This window comes from Anser brachyrhynchus (assembly GCF_964034855.1).
Source record: "Anser brachyrhynchus genome assembly, chromosome: 18".
Taxonomy (NCBI): Eukaryota; Metazoa; Chordata; class Aves; order Anseriformes; family Anatidae; genus Anser; species Anser brachyrhynchus.
The window spans coordinates 8,556,869-8,577,117 of record NC_137711.1 but is presented as its reverse complement, the minus strand read 5'-3'; the positions used below and the strand labels follow the sequence as shown (position 1 = coordinate 8,577,117).

Genomic DNA, 20,249 nt, shown 5'->3' with positions numbered 1-20,249 from the left:
GATTTCTTGTCCACCAGAGCATATATGCCCTAGTACTAGAGAGCAGATGCATTTTTCATTTTTGACATGCCATCACTCTGTTCTGTGTTTCCTGAGAAGCATGAACCAGGAACACCCTGCATCTCTTAGTTTTCTTACCCACCCAGCAGTCTGAGATGTGTTTTCTTGCAAGTGGCATTGTGGCTCTGCTTACACATTTTATTCAGTTTGGTTCTCTTTCACCTTCTGAACTAAAGTCTGTCATTAGCTTTTAGCCTTATTCAAAGATGTGTGTATATAAAGGCAGTTTCTTGTCTGCCTCGAGGACTATCTCATTTAGGTCACTCTTTCATGGGAAACACGAAGCTGCTGTGATTGTCTTCTCCATGAAAATCTATCAGCTTTCTTTTAACTGCAATGTGATGACTACTTTCTATTGATAGATTATCATGCTACTGCCTGGAGGAGACTTGTATCCCATGTACTGTCTGTGAGATCTGCAAGCCATAAGCTTGAAGAGAGGTTCATCAGGCGAGAGCAAATGTCTTGGCTCAGTTCGGTACATGGGATGCCAGACTGTTTTGAGGCATATGCCAGCTTTCCAAGGTTTCTTGGTCCGTTCCTTGGGAAGGACGAAGCCAGCTTTATGTTGTGAGAGTAGTGCACATTCTTAAGGTAGTCACTCTGCAGATGCTGGAGAGGGTTATTTTGGGAAAATGAAGGAAATGAAGAAGTGTTTTGATTCTTTTACAAAGCGTGGAGCCTCTGGCTTGAGGGACCTTGTGTTCTCCTGCTGGCTATCTGGTGTTGACATTCCTCTGCTCTGAGAATCCGGTCTGCCTCCTGACTTCCTTGTGTTTTGCTAGATTATTTTAATGCTTTTCCTGAGTTGTTAGAGATGGTAGCCCATACTTTACAAATTCTGCACGACTACTTAAAATGTCTGTTTAACCAGCTCACGCTTCGGTAAATGCTCTGAAGCATGCTGGCCGTGTTTGCGTTGTGCATCCGATCATTCCGGTTCTTCTTGAACAGGTTTAGGCAGCGCGGTGTGCATTAGCTTCCTGAAGGTGCTTACTCACGCGGCTCATTGCAGGTCCGAGATCACCCGGAGAGGAGGGAATGTCCTTGCTAAGCATCCTGCCCTAGCTTTTGAGGCACGGCAGCAGTGGCTAACACTCAGCAGCCTTGTGGGACCTGTGTTTAACAGCAATACCAAATGCTTTTGGCACTCCTCAGCTGCCCGGAGCATGTCGGCAACTATTGCTGCTTGCCCAAGGGGCCCAGCTGAACCTGAGGAATGGTTCCAGCTCTTGATTGCCTCTTCCTTGTTGGCAGTAGTAATTCTCCTGTCACATCACAGAGCTTCCTGACGATCCATCCTCCCGTTTTCAGGATGCCCTTAACACTTCTGACATAGCAAAAACAGCCAAATCCAAAGTTGTCTTTTTTTTTTTTTTCCAGCAGTCTTTACAGAGCCAGACCTTTGGCCTCTCCAAGGCTGTGCAGGCTCTCCCAGGACAGTTTTGAAGCGTACAGGTTACAAAGCTCCAGAATCGACAAGTCCTCAACTTCATTAAAAACTCCAAATTTCACACTGCAGTGTTGGGCTCGCAGGACTAGCTACAACCCTTTAGACAAACAAGAAGGGATTGTCTTACCCATGTCCGCGCTGTCAGACAGGCCCGACAGATGTTCTTGAAAGACATTCTGTTTATTGTTGGAAAGTAGTCTCAGGCTCAGCCTGAACAGTCTTTCCTGTAATTTAAGCCCATTCTTGTCTGATTTGCTGGTAAGTGCAGAGCAGGCCTTCCCCTCCCCGCAGCAGCCTTTTGTGTATCCTCTTTTTGACTCAGCCGTTCATGCAGCCTTTCTTCGTGCTGGTGTTTTCAAGCCATTTTTCAAACCATAGTCATTTATGTTTCTCTCCTCTGGAAATCCTTCCACTTAGTCTAGAATTATTTTTAAATACAATATCTGTAATTGGAGGATTATTAAATAACGTCTGAGTTAAGCTATATAGCTATAATTTTACTACTGCTGTTTACAAGGAAAATCTGAGGCTTTTTTATGCCTTTCAAGCTGAGTCCGGCGTTCAGCTCTGTAATCTGAACTGCCTCATAGCAGTGCTGCTGCTGGTTCTTGTAGCTCAGTTATTTCTCTCTGAACTCAGCTTGCATTAAGGAGCTCCTAGATTTCAGGTGGCCTCTTCTCTAATTCCGTAAGCATCTTGAATTGATAACGCAGAGTTTCTTCTTCCAACTCTCCTTTTCCCCTATTTCCTCTTTGTTCTCTAACTGTTTGCTCCCTGCAGGTAGAGCTCTGAAGTAGACATTTGAATATATCATTTGCTTTAATTCCCAGCAGCTCGCACTGCAGTTGTTTAGGCCCGATTGGCAGAAGATGAGAGGGCTTCCTGACGGTGCTGGAGGTGGTGGGCCGACCCACTCCTCTTCCAGTTCTTCTCATGCACGTTTGAGGGAGGCCCTTCTCTTCCCTTCTGTCTGTCTGGCATCTCTCCTCAGCAAGAGAAAGACTTCTGAATGAAGCAAGAAGAAAATAATATATCCAATGCTATGTTTCTGACATAGGCTCCATCATAATTCATACTTTACTGTCTGCCATCTTCCAAGAGTCATGATTTATTTTTTTTTCTTTGTTCTATAGTTATTTCTAATTTGTGCAATAGTCACTGTGGGAAATCAAATCTTGGAGATCATCTTCAATTGCCTCAGTTGTTTGGCTCCGATGTACTTTTTTCCTTCCCAGAGAAGATGAACCAGACCGGGGTGCCCATTCTTCACCTTTTTTCTCCTTTGCCAAACAGCAAGCCCCACGTCTCTGTCTCACCTTTCTTTCAGTATACATTTCAGAAATTTGTGTTGCCTCGGCAGTACCATTTTTGTACAGTGAAGGTCCTTAGTTACTTTCTTAGACGTCAGATAAAGCATTCTATCTCCCTCTTGAGAGTATTAATTAAAAGCCATTTACATCAGGAAAAATGCTTAAACACTTGATCCGTAGTGTTCTGTCCATTCACATTATTTTATGAAGAGTTAGGATAACTGAGTTGATGCCGTGAGTGTGTATAGTATTTCTCCAGTTTGGACCTTGAATGCTAAAATACATTTTTGAATATGAAGACCTTGTGATTTGGTGCCTTATTATGGCTACAAAGACTTTAAAAAGTCTAATTCTAACTTAAAGTTTCTGGATAATAAATCAGACACATAATAACAATGGAAACTTAAATCCGTAATCTCATTTTACTGATACCTGGGATCTAGGCAGTATTTTATTCGAGGTTACAACTTTCCAATCCATTAAATGGTCACTGCATTACTGCACCCGTGCTTCGCACGTTTGTTTTTATGGCTGTTTTTTAATTGCAATCCAGAACATGCCTTAAAACACTTGCTGTATTTTACACAGTGTTCTTTTCATGGCAGCGCTGACTTCCCTCTGGGTGCTGAGCAGAGCCCGAACCGAGCCTGCTCTGGGGGCCGCAGGGGGCTGGTGTCATCGTCCCCCCTCGCTGTCCCCCGGGGGTGGCGGATCTGGAGCCTTGTGCTCCCCCTGCTGTCGCAGCTGCCCGCTCACGCATCGGAGGAGGAATGCTTAAATGGCACTGGGTGATTCTGACCTGGAGTATTTTGGTGACTCTTTAATACGAGCCGAGGGTAACGTCAGGGTCAGCCAGCATGAACGCCATCAGCTGGCAGTTACAGCCTGCCCCGTACTGACACGGGGCGATGCAGGCGTCTTGGATTTGTCTCCTTGCTGACTGCCCTACTCGAACGTGCAGGAAGCAGCATATTAAAAAACAAAGTTAATACATTAATAGGTAGCTCTCTAAAGACATTAAAGACCTGTTGTTTCTGTGGCCTGCCTAGACAGCTATAGTATTTTCCTCTTTTTCTGCACATGGACTTGTTGCAAAGTGTTTTCAGGAGAAATAAAACTTTATAGAAGCTGGACACAATCCTTGAAGGCTTGGAAAATTATCAACAGTTATCAACAATGATCAAGGTGTGTGTGGGGAAAGAAAAGCTTAGGATTTCACATGTTAAACCAAGCAATATTTCGCAGGTGAACAGTCCTTACAATGCTGGTGTGATTTCCTTTGGATAAGTCTAAGGACATGGATATGAAATAAATGTGTGCATATAATATAAATAAAATACGTGCATATATGCACATAAATGCATGTGGTATAATTAGGTTTTCCTTCCTAGTAAGGGGAAGACATGTGTCTAAAATAAACTCAGCAGAATTTTTGAATTAAAATGAAGTAATAATATTAAGTTATTATTAGTAATCTTTATTAAAACATCTTTAATTTCTTTTAACATTCATGTAATAGAATCTGATTTACTGGGAGTGGCATTTAATTAATTTAATTCAATTTAGAGAGTTAACTCCATTACATATTAGTACAGAAAATTACCTCTGAACAGTCATTTCTCACTGGTGACATGCAATAAGTTAATTTAGCTCGGAGTTCGTTTGGGTGCATTGTGAGTTCTTACCGAAAGTTGCTATGGTGACAGGCTGCTGGAGCGGGAGCTGTCATCCCAAACAACAAACGCAGCGGCCCCGCTTTGCATAGCGGCACCGCTGCTGCCGCCCTACGAGCGCTGGCAGATGGATCGGCGCCGCTCGGCGCTTTTTTCCCGTTTGCTGTCTTTTTAGTGAACTTGGTTGCTTCAGTCTTTCAGAGATGCCAGAGTTGCATCGCAAGGAGCGGCGAAAAGCTTCCTCGGGAATGCCCGGCCGTTAATGGACCTGCTGGGGCTGCAGCCCTCTCACAAAAGAGGTTTTCCGCCAGGCTGTGTTCAACAAATTGAGCCGAGCTTTTTTTTGGCTTCATCTTAGCTGCTGCGAAATGATCGCAGAAACGCACTCAGAATTTAGTTTGCTTTTATTTAAGGCATTTTCCTGAAGATTTGAGAGGAAGACGGCCTGAAAACTGCTGGAACTACTTCCTTTGTGTTTCTGAATAATTTAAATCTAGTTTTTTCACATATGGCATTAATGCACGATGGCAGTGGAGACATAAAAAATCTGTTCAGTTTAAGCTGCATTAATGAAGAGTTTGCTTCAGATTCTGTGTCAGCCTGGGCTTCGCTATCAGGTAGATGAACTCTTTGTTCTAAACAAAAAACTTCCAATGAAGGGGCTGTCTTTGGGAAAGTCACTCGGAAAAACCTGGCTGCATATTCGAAATCTTGTTTAGATTTAAAAGGGAGGTATCGAAAGAACTGAAACACAAATTCTATGTTCGGTATATTTTTTTCATTTAGATCAGTATGCTGTGAGTCAGACTTTATCTTCCTTTTTTTTCTCTTTAGAGCATGATTTTAATTGGGTGTATCTGAGCAAGACGTCATTTTTGGGGTCCAGATTTTATTCAGCTGATCATTTGAAAGCCACAGGAATGACACTTACACAGCTTGTGTTTTCAGTATTAGGAACTGCATCCAGAACAAGATGTGGAACCTCAAACATTTTTCTAGAAACAAAAATCTGTGAAATTTTGTGAAGCGCGGTTTTCTGAAGTGCTGACAATGTTCCCGTCTTCTTTCTTATTAAGAACCTCGTTTCTCAAAGCACTCATTCCTGAAATAATTTTGCTAATGACAAGCGAACACTTTTTCATCTCACCCTTTCAGTTAGCCCCAAGAGGATTCATTCAGACCAGGAAACCTAAGGCCCAGATACTTCAGTTTGAGCTTTCCTGAAGTTGCTGTGCACAGTTTCCCTGGGTGAAGGTACCTGAGGCTCGCAGTAGAGCCTCCTGCTGAGGAGGGGAGGCCGGTCCCTGCGGAGCCGTGCGGGTGCCGCTGCCGTCCGTGAGCTGACTGATGTCGGTGGTAACTCAGCCGTCCGTCTGCCATCCCTCTGCTATCTGTAGGGCTGTACTGTAAACATACTCTTAAGCCTTCTCTTGCGATCGAATGTGAACTTAAAGGCTTGTGCCAAACTTGCAGGGTCTTTTTACTGGTTTATTTAAAACATTGCTCTTGCCCGCAAAATTGTTACTATTTTCGTATTGCACTTAAAATATTTATTTGGTACCATAAATGTACATGACAGGGGAGCCAAGGCTTTGTGTTTATACAGGGCTCCTGTCGATTTGACATGTATGCGTAGTGCTGTGATTTCAGCAACACAGCCAATGTCAATAAAAATTAAACTTCATCTCATGATCATGTCGAGCACGTTACCTTCACCAGCAGGCCTGCGATCAGCAAGCAGTTGATCTCCGTGCTTACACAGGAACGTCTGAAGGGAGCTAAATGCCAATGCAATTGTTCCTCCTTCCGCCACCCCTGAAACATGAAGTCATTTGAGAAGCTGTATTTATATTTTCCAGAACAAAAATGTGTGCACGTGTATAGTGAATCTGATGGGTCTAGGCTATGTTAGACCCAGAATGGATTTGCTACAAATTTTAGCCTATGCATGCATTATAGGCCTAGGGCCTCTCTCCTGTATTGATCTGCAGCGTGCGTGCACACTCTCTTCATAGCCAGTAGGTCTGATGTGTCCCGGTGCACGAGTTAAGGAATTGATCCATAAATACATGCTGGCAATTTCCAGACACTCAGAAAACTAGCCAGAGCCCTTACCTGCTTTCCAGCTCAGATTTCGAATTGGAAAAGCAGGTCGACATAACATGAATATTTAGTATTTCCCGTTCTCCTACAACCTGGCTGGGATACTAGCACTGACTGTGCCCTGGGACACCCTAAAATTTGTACACCAGGTACATGCCTTGCATGCACAGACGTTGGTGCAGCACACGTTCTAGGTGCGATGTGATCTCTGTACATCCATACAGCATCTATGCCAGGTACTGATGCTGAATATGTTTCTGTAGAGGCAATCCAAGATGGAAATGGTGGGTACGTGAGGTATCTCTTTACAGTATTCAGCCACTTATTTGTTTGGAAGTGGCAGAATTTGTGCTGCGATTCACTGGCTTCCCTTCAACCCCAACGTGAAGAGTCATTATTCAGGGTGAGCTCCGACCTCCGGAGCCTGAATGTATTCTGCTACAAAAGGGCTGATGCTAAGTCTTTTTGACATGATAAAGGCATTAACCACATCCAAAGACACCGATCTGTTTATAAGATTTTTGCTTCTGTTATAAAAACTACATATTAATGTGTAATCTGGTGATCCACCAGCTTGCCCTGCTTACTGTGTGGTTTTAAACAAGTCTCAAGACTTGTTCGCGTGAGCTGTAACCTGTAGATGTATCACTCTTCAAGGTGCAAATGAAATTGTAGGCTCTTGCTGTATACGATAAACGGGTCAATACTGTGATAATTCTAGTTGTTAATTATGTATGAACTGAATTGCTGTGGATTTTCATATTCATCTATTCGTACAAGTGATTTAACAATGAGCAGATCTCTGCTGTAAAGAATACTTGCTATTCAGTCTGGAGATGGCTTTTATTGAATGAAGGAAAAAGACTGTTGCCAGTTTGCCTTAGCACCATTTGTAAATTTGCTTTTAAAAAATCCTTTAAATATGAAAACTGTGTGTAAAATGTTGTCTAATAAGATTAAATGCACACAGTCAGCTTAAATTAAAGGATTCAGTTGCTGGTTCTGCCCAGAATTCTTATGTGGCTCTGTATGAAGTTATTTAATCTGTTATTATTGTGCCTGGATTTTCCCACCAGCACTTGCAGTGATGATAGTGTTAGCATTGTATAATTTAGCTGTAAGCTGTTTCCTGTCTCTGACTCTCTTATTGTGCAGTTACTGACAGGTTGCATTGCCTGGAGCAACACTGGGGAAGGGTTTGGAGGGCAAGAGCAGAGGTGAGAGGGGCCCTATAACAAGTTGTCCTGTTGGTGAACTACAACTTCACACGTGTGTCCCTGGTGGGTCTTTTTAAAATCAGCGGATGGGATCTAGATGTTTTAAAATACTTTGAGGATGTATCCAAGACGTGAATTCTCCTAGCTATTAGGGGCTGAACTTGGTTTATATGAAAACCTCATTCAGAAACCTGAGAAAACTCTGCAAATGCTTCTGAGCTCTAGCAGAGCAATCTTCCTCACTCAGAGCTGCCCTCTCACTTTGTTGTTGAGTAGTAGTTCCTTGCACAAGCTAATTCATCTCAGCAATCTCTTATCTCTCCTCCATCCTTTTCAGACAATTCTTAATGCTAATGTTTCTTAATGTTATTAACACAAGTGATTAAAAACTTCCAATAGCTTAATTATTTTCCTTTTTTTTAATAGGTAAGTTGGCTTTCTAATGTCAGTGTATTGTTTAGAGAGACGAGTCTACCTGATACTGTCCTGCTTTTGAGGTGGGAATTGAGTTTACAAGAGTTTGAATTCAAAGTTAATGTACAATGACATGTTGGACGAAATATGTCTGTGCTGAAATGTCTGAGGCTTACTCTTCAGGACAAACGGTAGCCTGGGGACCAGCTTCTAGCAAGATGTATTTATTTATTTGTTTGTCTTTGCTTTACAATGGGTGCATATTTGAACAAATCTGAGAGTAGAGAGATGTATATGATTAACACTGGAATTTGAGTTACATGAATTCATAAATACTGCTTAACATCATCTGTAAATCGAAGAACTATCGCTTGAAAGAAACCAGACAAATTGTTAAGCCTTGAAAGTTACCATCTGTTATCAGTTCACATCCTGAAGGAACGTAGCTGTGATAATTTAACTGTTCCATTACCCAGAATTTTGATTCATGACTTGGACTTCTCAATTTGAGGCCTGATGTATACGATCCAATTTCCATTCATCAACCTGGCCATGGTAAACCATGTGTGTGCACTCACAACCTACAATAAACATTACAGGGTGAAAGAATACAATGCTAAACAGCATCATATTTGCTTTGGATTATCAATCTATTGTTGATGACAACCTATCAACCTAATTAGCTGTACCATTTTTAATGGCACAGCTAATTAATTGTGAATTTAAAATTAAAATTATAATCAGTGCTAACATGGAAGAAAGCAGCGAGGAAAATGTTGGAAGCTGTTTAAAGTATAAGTATTCTTCAGGAGCCTGCTGCGTGTGAAACCAGACCAGAATAACATAGCACGGGGTTGAAGAAAACTTTTAAAAATGCAGATTTCATCAGAAAGTAAACAGGTTGTGTATCTTTCTGTCAAGAGAAGTATTTGGCACTTTCTCTGCTGAGTGATAGGAAAGAAAAATGTGTAGATGTTGTTTAAGAAAGTGGAACAAAATCTAGTATCTGAGTGCAGAAGTATGCAAGGATGTATGGTTTTTATTAGGAGCTTCTCCAGCTCCTAAGAGAAGTTAAATCTGTGAATATAGGGTCATATACGGTAGGGTTAGGACTCAGTGTTGCTGGGTGGTTCTGCAGCTGGGTGGGCTGCGATGGGCTTACAAAGAGAAGGCAAACTTAATTGCAGTGGAGTGGAGGGATAAAAGGTAATTTGGGAATGAGACAGTTTGAAGTTAATCAAGAACAAAGCAAATTGGGTCTGGACAAGTGGTGCTGAAGAGTAAGGAACACATTTTATTTAAAAACTAGCAGGTGAAGACAATACTGGGGTTACCAACCTGAGAGAAAATGATTTCTTTGTCATGACTGAGGAAAGTGGGAGGACTGGATTTGGAGCTCCATGTTACTGTGGGATTGTAGGAGATATGGCTAGGACGGTTCTTGAGAGGTCATCTGTTCCAGCCTCTCGCCCTGAGGCAGTATCACAGAACCTGTAGCACGTCTTCAGTTAATCCTTAATCATCGTTACTGTAAAAAATGTAAATCCTAATTTTCGTGGCTGCTATTTAAACCCGGCATGTCTTGTCCTATTCACCATGGGATGGAACAATTATTTCCTCCTCTTCCTTTGTATTTTATTCTCTGCTGTGTGTACCCAGGGTCTTCTAGACTGAGCTCCTACTTTGTCTTATGTGTGCTGTGGTCGTTCCTGGTTCCACATCCCTCTTTCCTTTGTATTCCATACAGGTGGTCAGGCTCTTTCTTGAAGAGAGATGGCCAACCATGGGTACTGGCAGTGCTGTAGCGAAGGCTTTAAGATGCCATATGGATGTAGGAGGGTTCCTTTAAGCCTCATAGCTAGTTATCTGTTCCATTACAATGCTTGTTTTCTTACAAGCCTGAACTTTTAACGTTGGTTTGGTTTGCGATGTGCTAAAACATGGCACCTTTTTCTGCAAAACCGCTATGGGATCAGTTGTTGGATGTTCTGCATTTCATTCTTCCTGGCTAATAAGGTGGCTTTCCTAACTGAATTGCAGCCAACTTTCTTTCACAGCACTTCATCGTTAGCTTCCCATCGGTTTATCAGAATTTGGATCCTGTGCTGCGGCAATCTCATCACCCCCATGTTGTTTCTTCCTAGCATGGGGTTGTTGGGGGATTTAATAACGATATTCTCTAGTCCATCTTGCAGTTGTTAATGAAAATATTGAACAGCATAGGCGTAGATCAAGTCCCTGTGGATTATATTCTGAAATACACTTTCATTATGACAACAAACCATTGATTCTCCCAGAGAATATTTCAACCAATTTTACATTTAGCTTGCGTTTCCCCAGTTTGCTTATGACAATCTCATGTAAAAATTCCATGTCAGAAACGGTCATTGGTACAAAATTATCAATATTAGCTTCTACAAAAGCAGTGCAGACTTATAGTTTTAGAGACACTTTATGAATGACTCCGGGAAAACGCTCTAATAAACCGATTGTTATGGGTAGAGTTTTGGTTTCCTAAGGAAGTGAGGCTTATGGGATTGGGTTGTGTTCCTGTCTGTCTCCCCCCTTAGCTTTAGACACTTCTGGCGAATTCTGACTAAATTTTGTAGGATATCCATGGAGGTCCAGCGGTACAAAGTCACTGAGATGTGCAGCTGGGTGCAGGTCAGAGGCTTAATAAGTGCTGTTATTTCCCTTTCCTACCTATCTGCTGAGGTCCAGAGGAATGTCCTTAATGTGAATATAATGGCTCTGTGTGCTGGTTAGTCTGCCAGCTGGCCAGCCAGCCAGCAGGGAGCTTTTGAACAAGCCACAGTGCTGTTAATACCAATGTATGTTTAAGAAAAGAATGTTTAGTTCTTCAAAAATTGTGAAATACAACCAAACGGAATACACTTTCCAGCTTACTTTAATATTTATATGGTTCTAGCAGATCCAGCTATGAAGATTAAAATAAAACCTTTAATTTATAAGAAGTAATGTGGAAGTCTTACTCCTGGGAAGATGATTTGCGACTGACTTGTCACTGTGGGCCCTATAAGTTATTATGATTTCCTCATAAAATATTGATTTCCCACAGATGGTTGTAAAATCTTTCTGGATGACATATTTTCAAAGGAGGTTTTCCAGCATCAAAATTAGGAATTAATTTTTGACTGAATTGAAACCCACTGAATAGATAACCAATACATTTCAACATTGAATATATATCAATTTATGGTGGGTAGTTATCTGCTAACTTCATGCAATGATCCTATGTCTGAATATAGTTTTAGAATAAATTATGTCCGTATCTTGATGAAGCCTGTGAAATGTCTTCAGATGAATGGATCAGACTGCAAAAAAATAGGAGCTGCAGAGTGGCTTTTGAATTGATCCTAGCATAGATCCATCTCACGGAAAACCCAGGAGCATTTATTTAAGATTGGAGAGCTCCATCAGCCAACAAAAATAACGGTTGGTAAGCATGATGTAAAAACTGCTACAGAACAACCAAGAAAGCACTCACCTGTAGCTGTTCCCTGCATAAAATGTCGGTCTTTTGTAGTATCAATTAACAAAACTGTTACTTCTCCTGTTATGGCAAAAATACTTATCCGAAGTGATTTGGGGGTGGGTGGATGGATGGATGGATGTGTATTCAGAGGTTTGATTTCTTTGTCTGTTGCAGAATTCTAAGCTCTGGCTGTTCAAATAAAGCGTGCAGTGTGTAACAATGGCATCAGTAACTTCACGGTACTTTTATTCAGTTGCGTTTAGCTAATACACGAATCCTGGCAGACATTACAGAACTAAAGCTGCTTTCTAAAGGCACGGGCTGAGATGGGCGGAATGACCACATCGTACACGTCCCTCTTCCTAAAGCAGGAAGGTGATCCGGGATGAGGGATTAGATGGTACTTCTCTCCATGGAGCCTCCTCGGTAACATCCCACCGCTAAATTACAGACAAGTGAGTTAGTGGGACGGCAGAAACCCTAACAGTTAACGCAGAGGTTTTCTATGAATGCTGCAGCTTCCTGTTAAATCCGATTCTGACTCCAAATTTCCTGGCAAAAAAAATGGAATTCTGTAGAGTAGGTCTAAGTTGGTAGGTGTGAGAAAAGTCTGTAGAGCTTTTTAGGAAAGATAGGTTGTGGTGAGAGGCTTTAGCAGTGGGATGTTGAAAGGGTAAGGAAGGAGGCAGGAAACATTGCAAAACTCAAGAGAAGGAAGGGGAGAGGGAAGCAGAAGATGCACTGTGGTCAGCTGGGAGGTAAAATGGGGGGGATAAAAATTAAATGAGGAAAAGGCTTTATTTGTTCTTATTGTTTCTTAAATGCTATGTGCAGGAATTAGTACAAGAATGAAGTGTTTCTTTAAATAATGTTAAAGTTGTAAGGCTTTATTTTTAACAAGGCACGTATTTTTACTTTTACCCTGGTTGTAGGCTTTGTTGTCAAATGGCAGCTTCTGGTTGTGGTTTTAAAGCTGTTTTGTGAATTTTTCAAGTTCTTTTGGCATTAGACTGTAACTCTTCTGCACTTTTTTTTTCCCCAATAAATTTATTTGCTGGGAGAAGAAAAGAGCAAGACAGAAAACTGCCCACTTTTGTATAGAAACATTGAGAAGTATTAGGTTTTTATGCAATAGTTTTCTGAAATACCTTTGCTTTTGCCAGTAGATGTCACTGTGGATAAAAAATACCAGTGCTTAGTAGACAAAGGAGGTAATTTGCTAAATGAAAATTCATCCTTTGAAAGTAGATTGGGGGGCAACATTTTTTTCTTTAAAAAAATAATACATTTTTCAGCATACAAAAAGGGATTTCTCACCAATCAGGCATCTGTTTTTTGCCCACTACAACCCTGTGTTTTGTGTTTGCTTTCACCCGAGTTGGGTAAGTTCGTGCCTTTCTGTCTGACTTGGGGGGTGCCCGTGTCTGAGCGTGCCGGTGGTCACCTTTATGTCACAGCAGCTCCAGTTCCGAGGTTGCTTCAGTAAGCACCGGCTCTCGGTGCGCTGTACGTGTGCGGGGAATTGGACATGGAGGAAGTGGCTTCATTAAGGTTGATTTGGAGGGGGGAGCGAGATGAGAAAAAAAAAAAAATTGCCCATATGATTGGCTGGGAGAATAGCTCTGAATTATGGGATCCATCTGTTTCCTGTAATGAATTCATAAACCCATCAAACAATGACCTGAACGAATTGCTGAAGGAAAAAAATAATACACTGGCATGATATGTTTAACGCAGTGAGGCATTGGCATTGTATAATCAAAAATTCTTCTCACATACAGCACTTTGTAATGGAGCTGCTGTGTTTAATAGAAGCTGTAAATAAATCCTGTCACAGTAGCAGCCAAGAATGCGTTTCTGGCTTTAACTGTTTCTCTTCTGGAATGTCTGCCCCTTAAAGGCTTTAGAAATGCAAGTTTTATAGAGCCGGAGTGTGGGATTCTGAAATACAGAGAAATGTTAATGAGGTGAATGAAAGGAAAAAGCTGCCATAAATCAGTATTATGTGGCTTAACCAGTTTCTTTCATTTATGCATGTTCTTCCCTTATGTCATAGAAATGTACTTAAAAGCTATTGTTGTAATTGAAATCTGTTAGACTGATCCTATTCATTATATTAATAAAATCCACCTACAATTGCACATAACACTTTTTTATGCAGTTGGGATTCCCGAGATTGTAATCATCAAAAAGCATATGGAGTAATTATTGGATTTGTTTGGGTGAAATTGGATTACGAAGTTTAGATACCATTAAGTACTGATAATTATTACAAGCAAGCTCATTGTTTAGTATGTGCGCAGCTCTCAGAACGCAGAAGCATCAGATACCCATCACAAACATCGTAAGAGCAAGCAATATCAAGGCTCTTATTTGATGCCTTTAATTGTATTTTTGCAAGATTCTCTCCACTTAAATGTCTTTTGCTTTAGCTCTTTAATCATGTGTTTCTAATGGCGATGAAAACCACTTTGTATTAAATTATCTCCCCCATATATTTTAAACCATATTTTTAGCCTTCAAACAAATTTAGCCATAAAGGCAACCTTTTAATCCCCGGGCTTCCAGCAGCTGCCCACATAACATTAGCCGTGACAGCGTATTACTTTCAGGTGAAAGGGTAGACAGGCTGCTCCTTCGGGGACTGGCGAGGTCTCTCCCTAGATTGGCAGCCCGGCCCCTGGGGCTGATTATAGACGTATAACGCACAGAGCATCGCTGTGCTCGGCAGCCCCTGCTGACCACCGGCGCTGCCGCGCCGTGTGCAGGAGGTTGTGCCTGCGCTGCTCCGAGCCTGCAGCATGCTCCGTGTTCCGGCTCTGTACCTCCCGTGCTCCGCAAAGGGCAGCCGTCAGCTCAAAACGCACCCGGTGTAGGAAGGAGGGTGTCTGGCTGGCGTAGAAGGGAGCTCTTAGAGCGAGCGCCATATGACAATTAATAATTAGTAAATCCGACGGAGACGCTTTGAACAGGAGGTGCTTCTCAGTGCACATCAAATGAAAACTGCTGCTTAAACGTTGCCGAGGATGACTTTAACAAATAGGTGCTGAGTTTTTTTCAGAGCATACAGTCGTACTGTATTGTCTTTGTGACGTATATTCTCCAAATATTATTGCTGTATTTGAAGGCTGAATTCTAGCCTGATAGGAAGCCGGGATTTGGGAACCAAGCCTGTTCTAGGTTGTTGACACTTTCTGCTTTATTTTCTGCCAGTGGTGTAATTAAATGGTTATTTTCCAGCTACTGTGCTTGTATACACGGTGCTCTCCCAAGAGCTTCCTCCTCGTTGCTAGCCTTGAAGAGATTTCAGTGTGCAAAACAAAAAGCACTTTGGCATGCTGATTAGAGAAAAATCAGTATTATTAATATGCAAGGATATTTTTTAAACTACAGCGTGTTTGATATTTTGATTTTCTTTGTTCTTTTCTCTCATCTATGATTCAGATATTTAGAGGGAAACGTTCCTGATGCTGAAACGGGCTCTCTGGCCACACCTCTGTGATGAAACTGCTTTGTTAATTGGCATTAAAGCAAAAACTTGTATCCGCTCCGACTTAGATAAGCAGTGTATTCCATCTGCATGCCTACTTGGAGGTATCTGATGTGATTTCTATGCATCACAGAGAGAAAGTGATGCTTGATAAAAAGTAGCCTGCCTTGCTCTTTCAAATATGTTTCCAATTAATTAATATTCCTTAAGAAAATCTTAGGGCCAGACAAATATTGGCTCTGTTGACATTGTGCTGGTTAATGGTTTTCAATTCTCTTGCAATTTTTCTTAAATTCCGTTGAAGAATTGTCGATAAATTCCATTGAAGAATCGTTGTAGGTTTTTTTTTTTTTTGTCCTTGAAAGGGCAGATCAGGGCAGGCACTGGGGCACCAGTCTCTCACCCGCTTTGCCATGGGGTTGTCCCTTCCAGTCTCATCTCCAGACGATACAAACCTCCAGACCTTCAGCACGACGAGGGGCCGGGTGCGAGGCGCGGTGGCGCTGGATGGGGCCGTGGCTCCTCTCCCTCCCATTCCCGCTGGGCCCTTGATGGCGCTGGCACAGGTGCTCGTGTGGCTGGTCCGTCATCCGAGTTGGAGAAATTTCCTGGCTGAAGCAGCTTGTTATTTTTGGTAGATCAGACTGTGTCCTGAGTGCTCGTGTTGGCCACGGGCATATCACGTACAGCTTTGTCTTTTCCAGAAGTACTGAGCGCTTGAAATTTCACCGTCAGTAAATGCTTACATCTCTGCCTTTAAATAAATAAATAAGCCCAGCTCTCTAATTTTTTTCTATTTTTACTCTCCATCTCCCAAATGAAATGGGAATATTTACTGTGTTCAAACGCACGAAAAGTTGTCTCTATTTTAATTATCCCTTTGATTTGTCAAAGCAAGCAAAATGAGGCGGGAGTTGGCTTTTGATGCGGTTTGGAAACCAGGCAGTTAGGTCTGAGTACACACGTGTGCCAAGGGTGATGGAGCCCTCTTGGAACAGAGCACGGGGTGGCAGGAGCCCGAGCCTGGACAGACTGCACAGGATGCATGGACGCGGGGCATTTCCCATTCCAGGCTGCCCAGGCGGCTGGGAACCCCCGAGATTCCTTGCCTGAGGATTGCCGTCCAGCAACAGGATGGGTTTGATCCATAGCACACTCTGTAATTCTTGAAGGCCAGGAGGAATGGTGAAGTCAGCAGTGCTTACTAAAAACCAAGAGCCATTAAAACCAAGTAATACTACCAGAGGGGAGACAGATTTATGTATATCGTGAAAACAAAATAGATTTCACATACATGTTGAAGATGCAGACTTCATAGTTGAATGAATTGTTCTGCATTATGTGATGGCTTTCATCCACTTTTTCAATCCTCAGAGTGCGGACAAGCTGTTTGTTTCCAAAGCTGCTGGTATATTTTGAAAAGGCAAAGCAGGTTTTGTTCTCTGCCCTTGAGATGTTAATGGCATTTTTAGCATTTTTTAGATACAAGTTCCTGTTTTGTTATAGAATGATGGGATTTAATGTTAATATTAGCAACCTCACAGCCCAAAATCAAAAATTGCTGAGCGCAAAAGGCAGCAGGTGCTGTAGACGCACGCATACAGTAGCTTACCATTCAGTTTAAATGCATTGCCTGTTCAGTACTAACTTGTTGCTTCTCCTCTCTTCCTCCCTCCTGTTCTAAACCACATGGATCTGTTACAATAAGGAATAAAAAGTTCAAGTACTTTATCAGGCAGTGAGTTTTGTGTAAGTGGAGAATAACGAGAATTTATCCTTATTTTTAAATAAGGCTCTTGAGGCTGTTTTAATTGCAGTGGTTTTTATAGGACATTTTTATTTTGTCCTGGTCATAAAGAAGAGGCTAGAGCTATGGAAAAGGAACAGTTAAGACAGTATGTAATGTGTTTAAAGGTTTAAGGCTTAAAAGATTCAAGAAAAGCTGTGTTAATCTTGTGCTGAAATACTGACCTACAAATAACTGCATGAATTTATTTCTCTGCAATGTAAACTCCAGCCACAGATTGCTCTGGGCAGCCTGTCCCAGTGCAGGTCCTGAACAAAAAGGTGCTGTCCCGGGGGGAGCCGGCTGCTCGGGCACCTGCAAGTGCGTGCCCTGCACACAGTGAGGGATTACTGCCGCTCATTGATGATTAAAAAAATGAATTTGTCTTTCAAAAGTAGTGCTGACTGATTTACACATTTTAATCTATTTTGCAGCTTGGGTTGAGTGATGCTTAAAACAGACAAGGCGGTTTTCCTTTGGTCATTGTGATAAGGGGAGGACCAGTGATGTGGGCTTGATCGTCCTCATGCCATTCGCCTGCGTGCCTGCAGAGGTGTAGCTTGAATAAGGCACTGAAATGCCGTTGGCTTTTTTCAGTTACTGCATTTCAGTGTCAGTTCAGAAACGAGCAGTGCTTTACAGAGAAGCAGGTCTTAAGTAAGGTTGCAAAGCACAGGGATGATGCTCATGCTCTTCGGGGGTACGAAAACCTGGCTCCTTTCTCAGGCACCAGGTTAAAAAATGTCCCCAGAATAGCCTTGTTATAGCACAAGAGTTGTGCACAGCGGCCATTCTTTCCAGTTAAAGGTGGTAATTGTGATCAGGATTTTAATTGTAACTTTTAAAAACATAAGCTCCATGTTTTTAAAGTGTTTAAATATTACGTACTGGATAAATTGCCTACAATTGTAATTAATTTTTTAATCCCAATACATAGAAACATATTTGTGCATCAGTATAGGTACGACGTATTTGCACATGTGTCTACATCTACAGATTGAGTAAAGCAGGAGTAAAGAAAATTAATCTTGACTTGAAAGCTTCGCATTGTCTGGAATTCCCCCCACCTCACCCCAGTATCCACTCCTTTTAAATTTGATTCATTTTCTAAAATTCAAATTTCACAGCATACTACTTCCTCAGTGTCATAATAAGTCTTACCGTTAAAAAAACAAACTCTGCGATACTACTTCTTGTTTAATAATTAATTTTCCTGTATATTATGTGAGAATTACAACAGCCACTTCTAGCCATCCTCTTACTGGGCTTTTATTTACCATTTTAGGGTAAGTATTGTTAGACGTCTTGTTTCGACAATAATCCAAGAAGCCTTAGAAACGCTTAGAAAACCTGCGAGAAGTTTTTTCACCTGCTCAGTTGCCGGGCGCTGGGAAGTCGGTGTTTTTTCTTAGTGTTGTACCTTCCTGGGTCATATTTAGTATCCGCTCCGAGGCCCGTACGTAGCTGTGTGTTTGTACACGTGGGAGCCGAGTGGGGATAGATGCGAGTGTGGTGCGTGCTGCCCGCGGCCAGCAGGCTCTCCCCGCTGTGCCGGGCTGTTGCTGTGCTGCTGACTTCCACAAAGTGCACGAGATAAGACTATGAAAATAAAACTTTCCTCCTTTGAGTACGCTGTACGTAATTTACGTTCTCTGTTTGCTTGGGAGAGTAAAAAATATCATCCCTTTGCTCAGTTATACATTTTTTCCCCTTGATATTAAAACATTCTTTTATTTTTTTTTAATGCAGTGCCAGAACCTATTAAGACCAGTTTAAGCCAGCCCCAACCTGCCGGTACCGGTACCAGTACTTCCACCAGCACTATTACCAACAGCAGCAATGGCAAGCGTGCATCTGCTAATGGGCAGCAGCCAGCTGCGTCCCGTTACCTGCCTCGCGAGGTGCCTCCACGCTTCCGCCAGCAAGAACAGAAGCAGCTCTTAAAGAGAGGGCAGCCACTGCCTCCTGGGACTCTGACTGGCACCAGCCCAGCGCAAGGTACCGGACAAGCAGGGGCGAGTCCTCCTCCGCAGCAAGGAGCGGGAGGACAGCATCATCCCAGTAAGACCCAAGCAGGTAAGAGCTGAAAGCCAGCGGGATGCCGGCGCAGTCCTTCTGTAATGCCAGCCCTCGCTGCCAGCACAGGTGTTGCAGGAACTTCAGGAATGTTAAGAATTGTCTTAAAATGTCAGGTTTTCAAGTGAAGTGTGTGCTGTTGCTTTTTTTTCTTTCACAGTTGAAAAAATGAATGTGTTGTTATTTCGAGGATCTGGTTCTCAGAGTTTTCTTTTACATGCTCAGACCTTGTTTTTTTCCCATCTTTTCTCCTTTTTGTTTGTTTTTATTTGGGGGTAGTTGTAATGGATATGATCTTCAGGAAATCTAAATATTTCTTTAGTGATCATTCTTTCCAAAGCATTGTTAATTTGGATTTTTCCACGATTTTAAGTATCGCTTCGGTAATTTTAACTTTCTTTAAAGAGTTTTGCATATACTTATGTAAATTAAAATTAGGAACTTTGCTTATGACGTTCTCTGACACTTTAATGCTTTTACTTGCTTGTGTTCCCAATTGTTACTCTCACATTAGGACAACAATATTTGGGAAAACTAGTTGAGTATCTTAGGCCTTCCTGCCACTTTGTTTTGTCCTCTGCAGACAGGTGCACCAACCTTTGAAAGCAGCGTACTGAGTCTCTTAGCTGCCTGTCTTTTCTCTGAAGCTGCTAATAAGAACGTAAGAATAGCAGAAGCGTTCAGGTTGGAAAAGACCTCTGGGCAGCTTGTTTCTCATTTGCCCTTCTGTGCCAGAGAGCAGGTAACGTCAGAGTGGAGATGAGCTCGGTCAGGAGGTGCTGCAGATCCCCATGGTCATCGCTCTGCTTTATACATGTTTATCATGTTAGACAAAGCAGGGAGCAATCTAAGGCACAGTTTTCTGTGGCTCAGAAGAACGTAACTGGACAAAGTCATAAGGGTGTTGGGGTTTTTATTGTTTATAATTTGAATATTAGTAATTCCTGTACGATCTCAAGAGTTGCTCATTACCACTCATTAATGGTGTCAGACATCACAAAATTGTGAGCTGAACTGTCTGCAGTTTTTCCCTCTGGACATTAGTGAATCTTTCACAATTTTTATTGTACTTGCTGCCTGTGATGCAGAACTCCAGCAGGGAAAATTATTCAGCATTGTCCTTAGAAGTTCTGGTTAGATCAGAAAACAATCTCTTTCAGAAATTGTAGAT

General features: G+C 42.0%; 1 protein-coding gene across 19 annotated transcripts in view; it reads left to right on the top strand.

The window, feature by feature from the left end:
• TNRC6C (trinucleotide repeat containing adaptor 6C) overlaps positions 1 to 20,249 on the top strand; it is a 297,118-nt gene that overhangs the window by 220,843 nt on the left and 56,026 nt on the right. For all 19 annotated transcript variants that reach the window (XM_080560646.1, XM_080560645.1, XM_080560641.1 and 16 more), the window contains one exon: positions 18,752 to 19,078. In XM_080560646.1, coding sequence (XP_080416772.1) covers positions 18,752 to 19,078 — 327 coding nt within the window. The remainder of the gene's footprint in view (positions 1 to 18,751; positions 19,079 to 20,249) is intronic.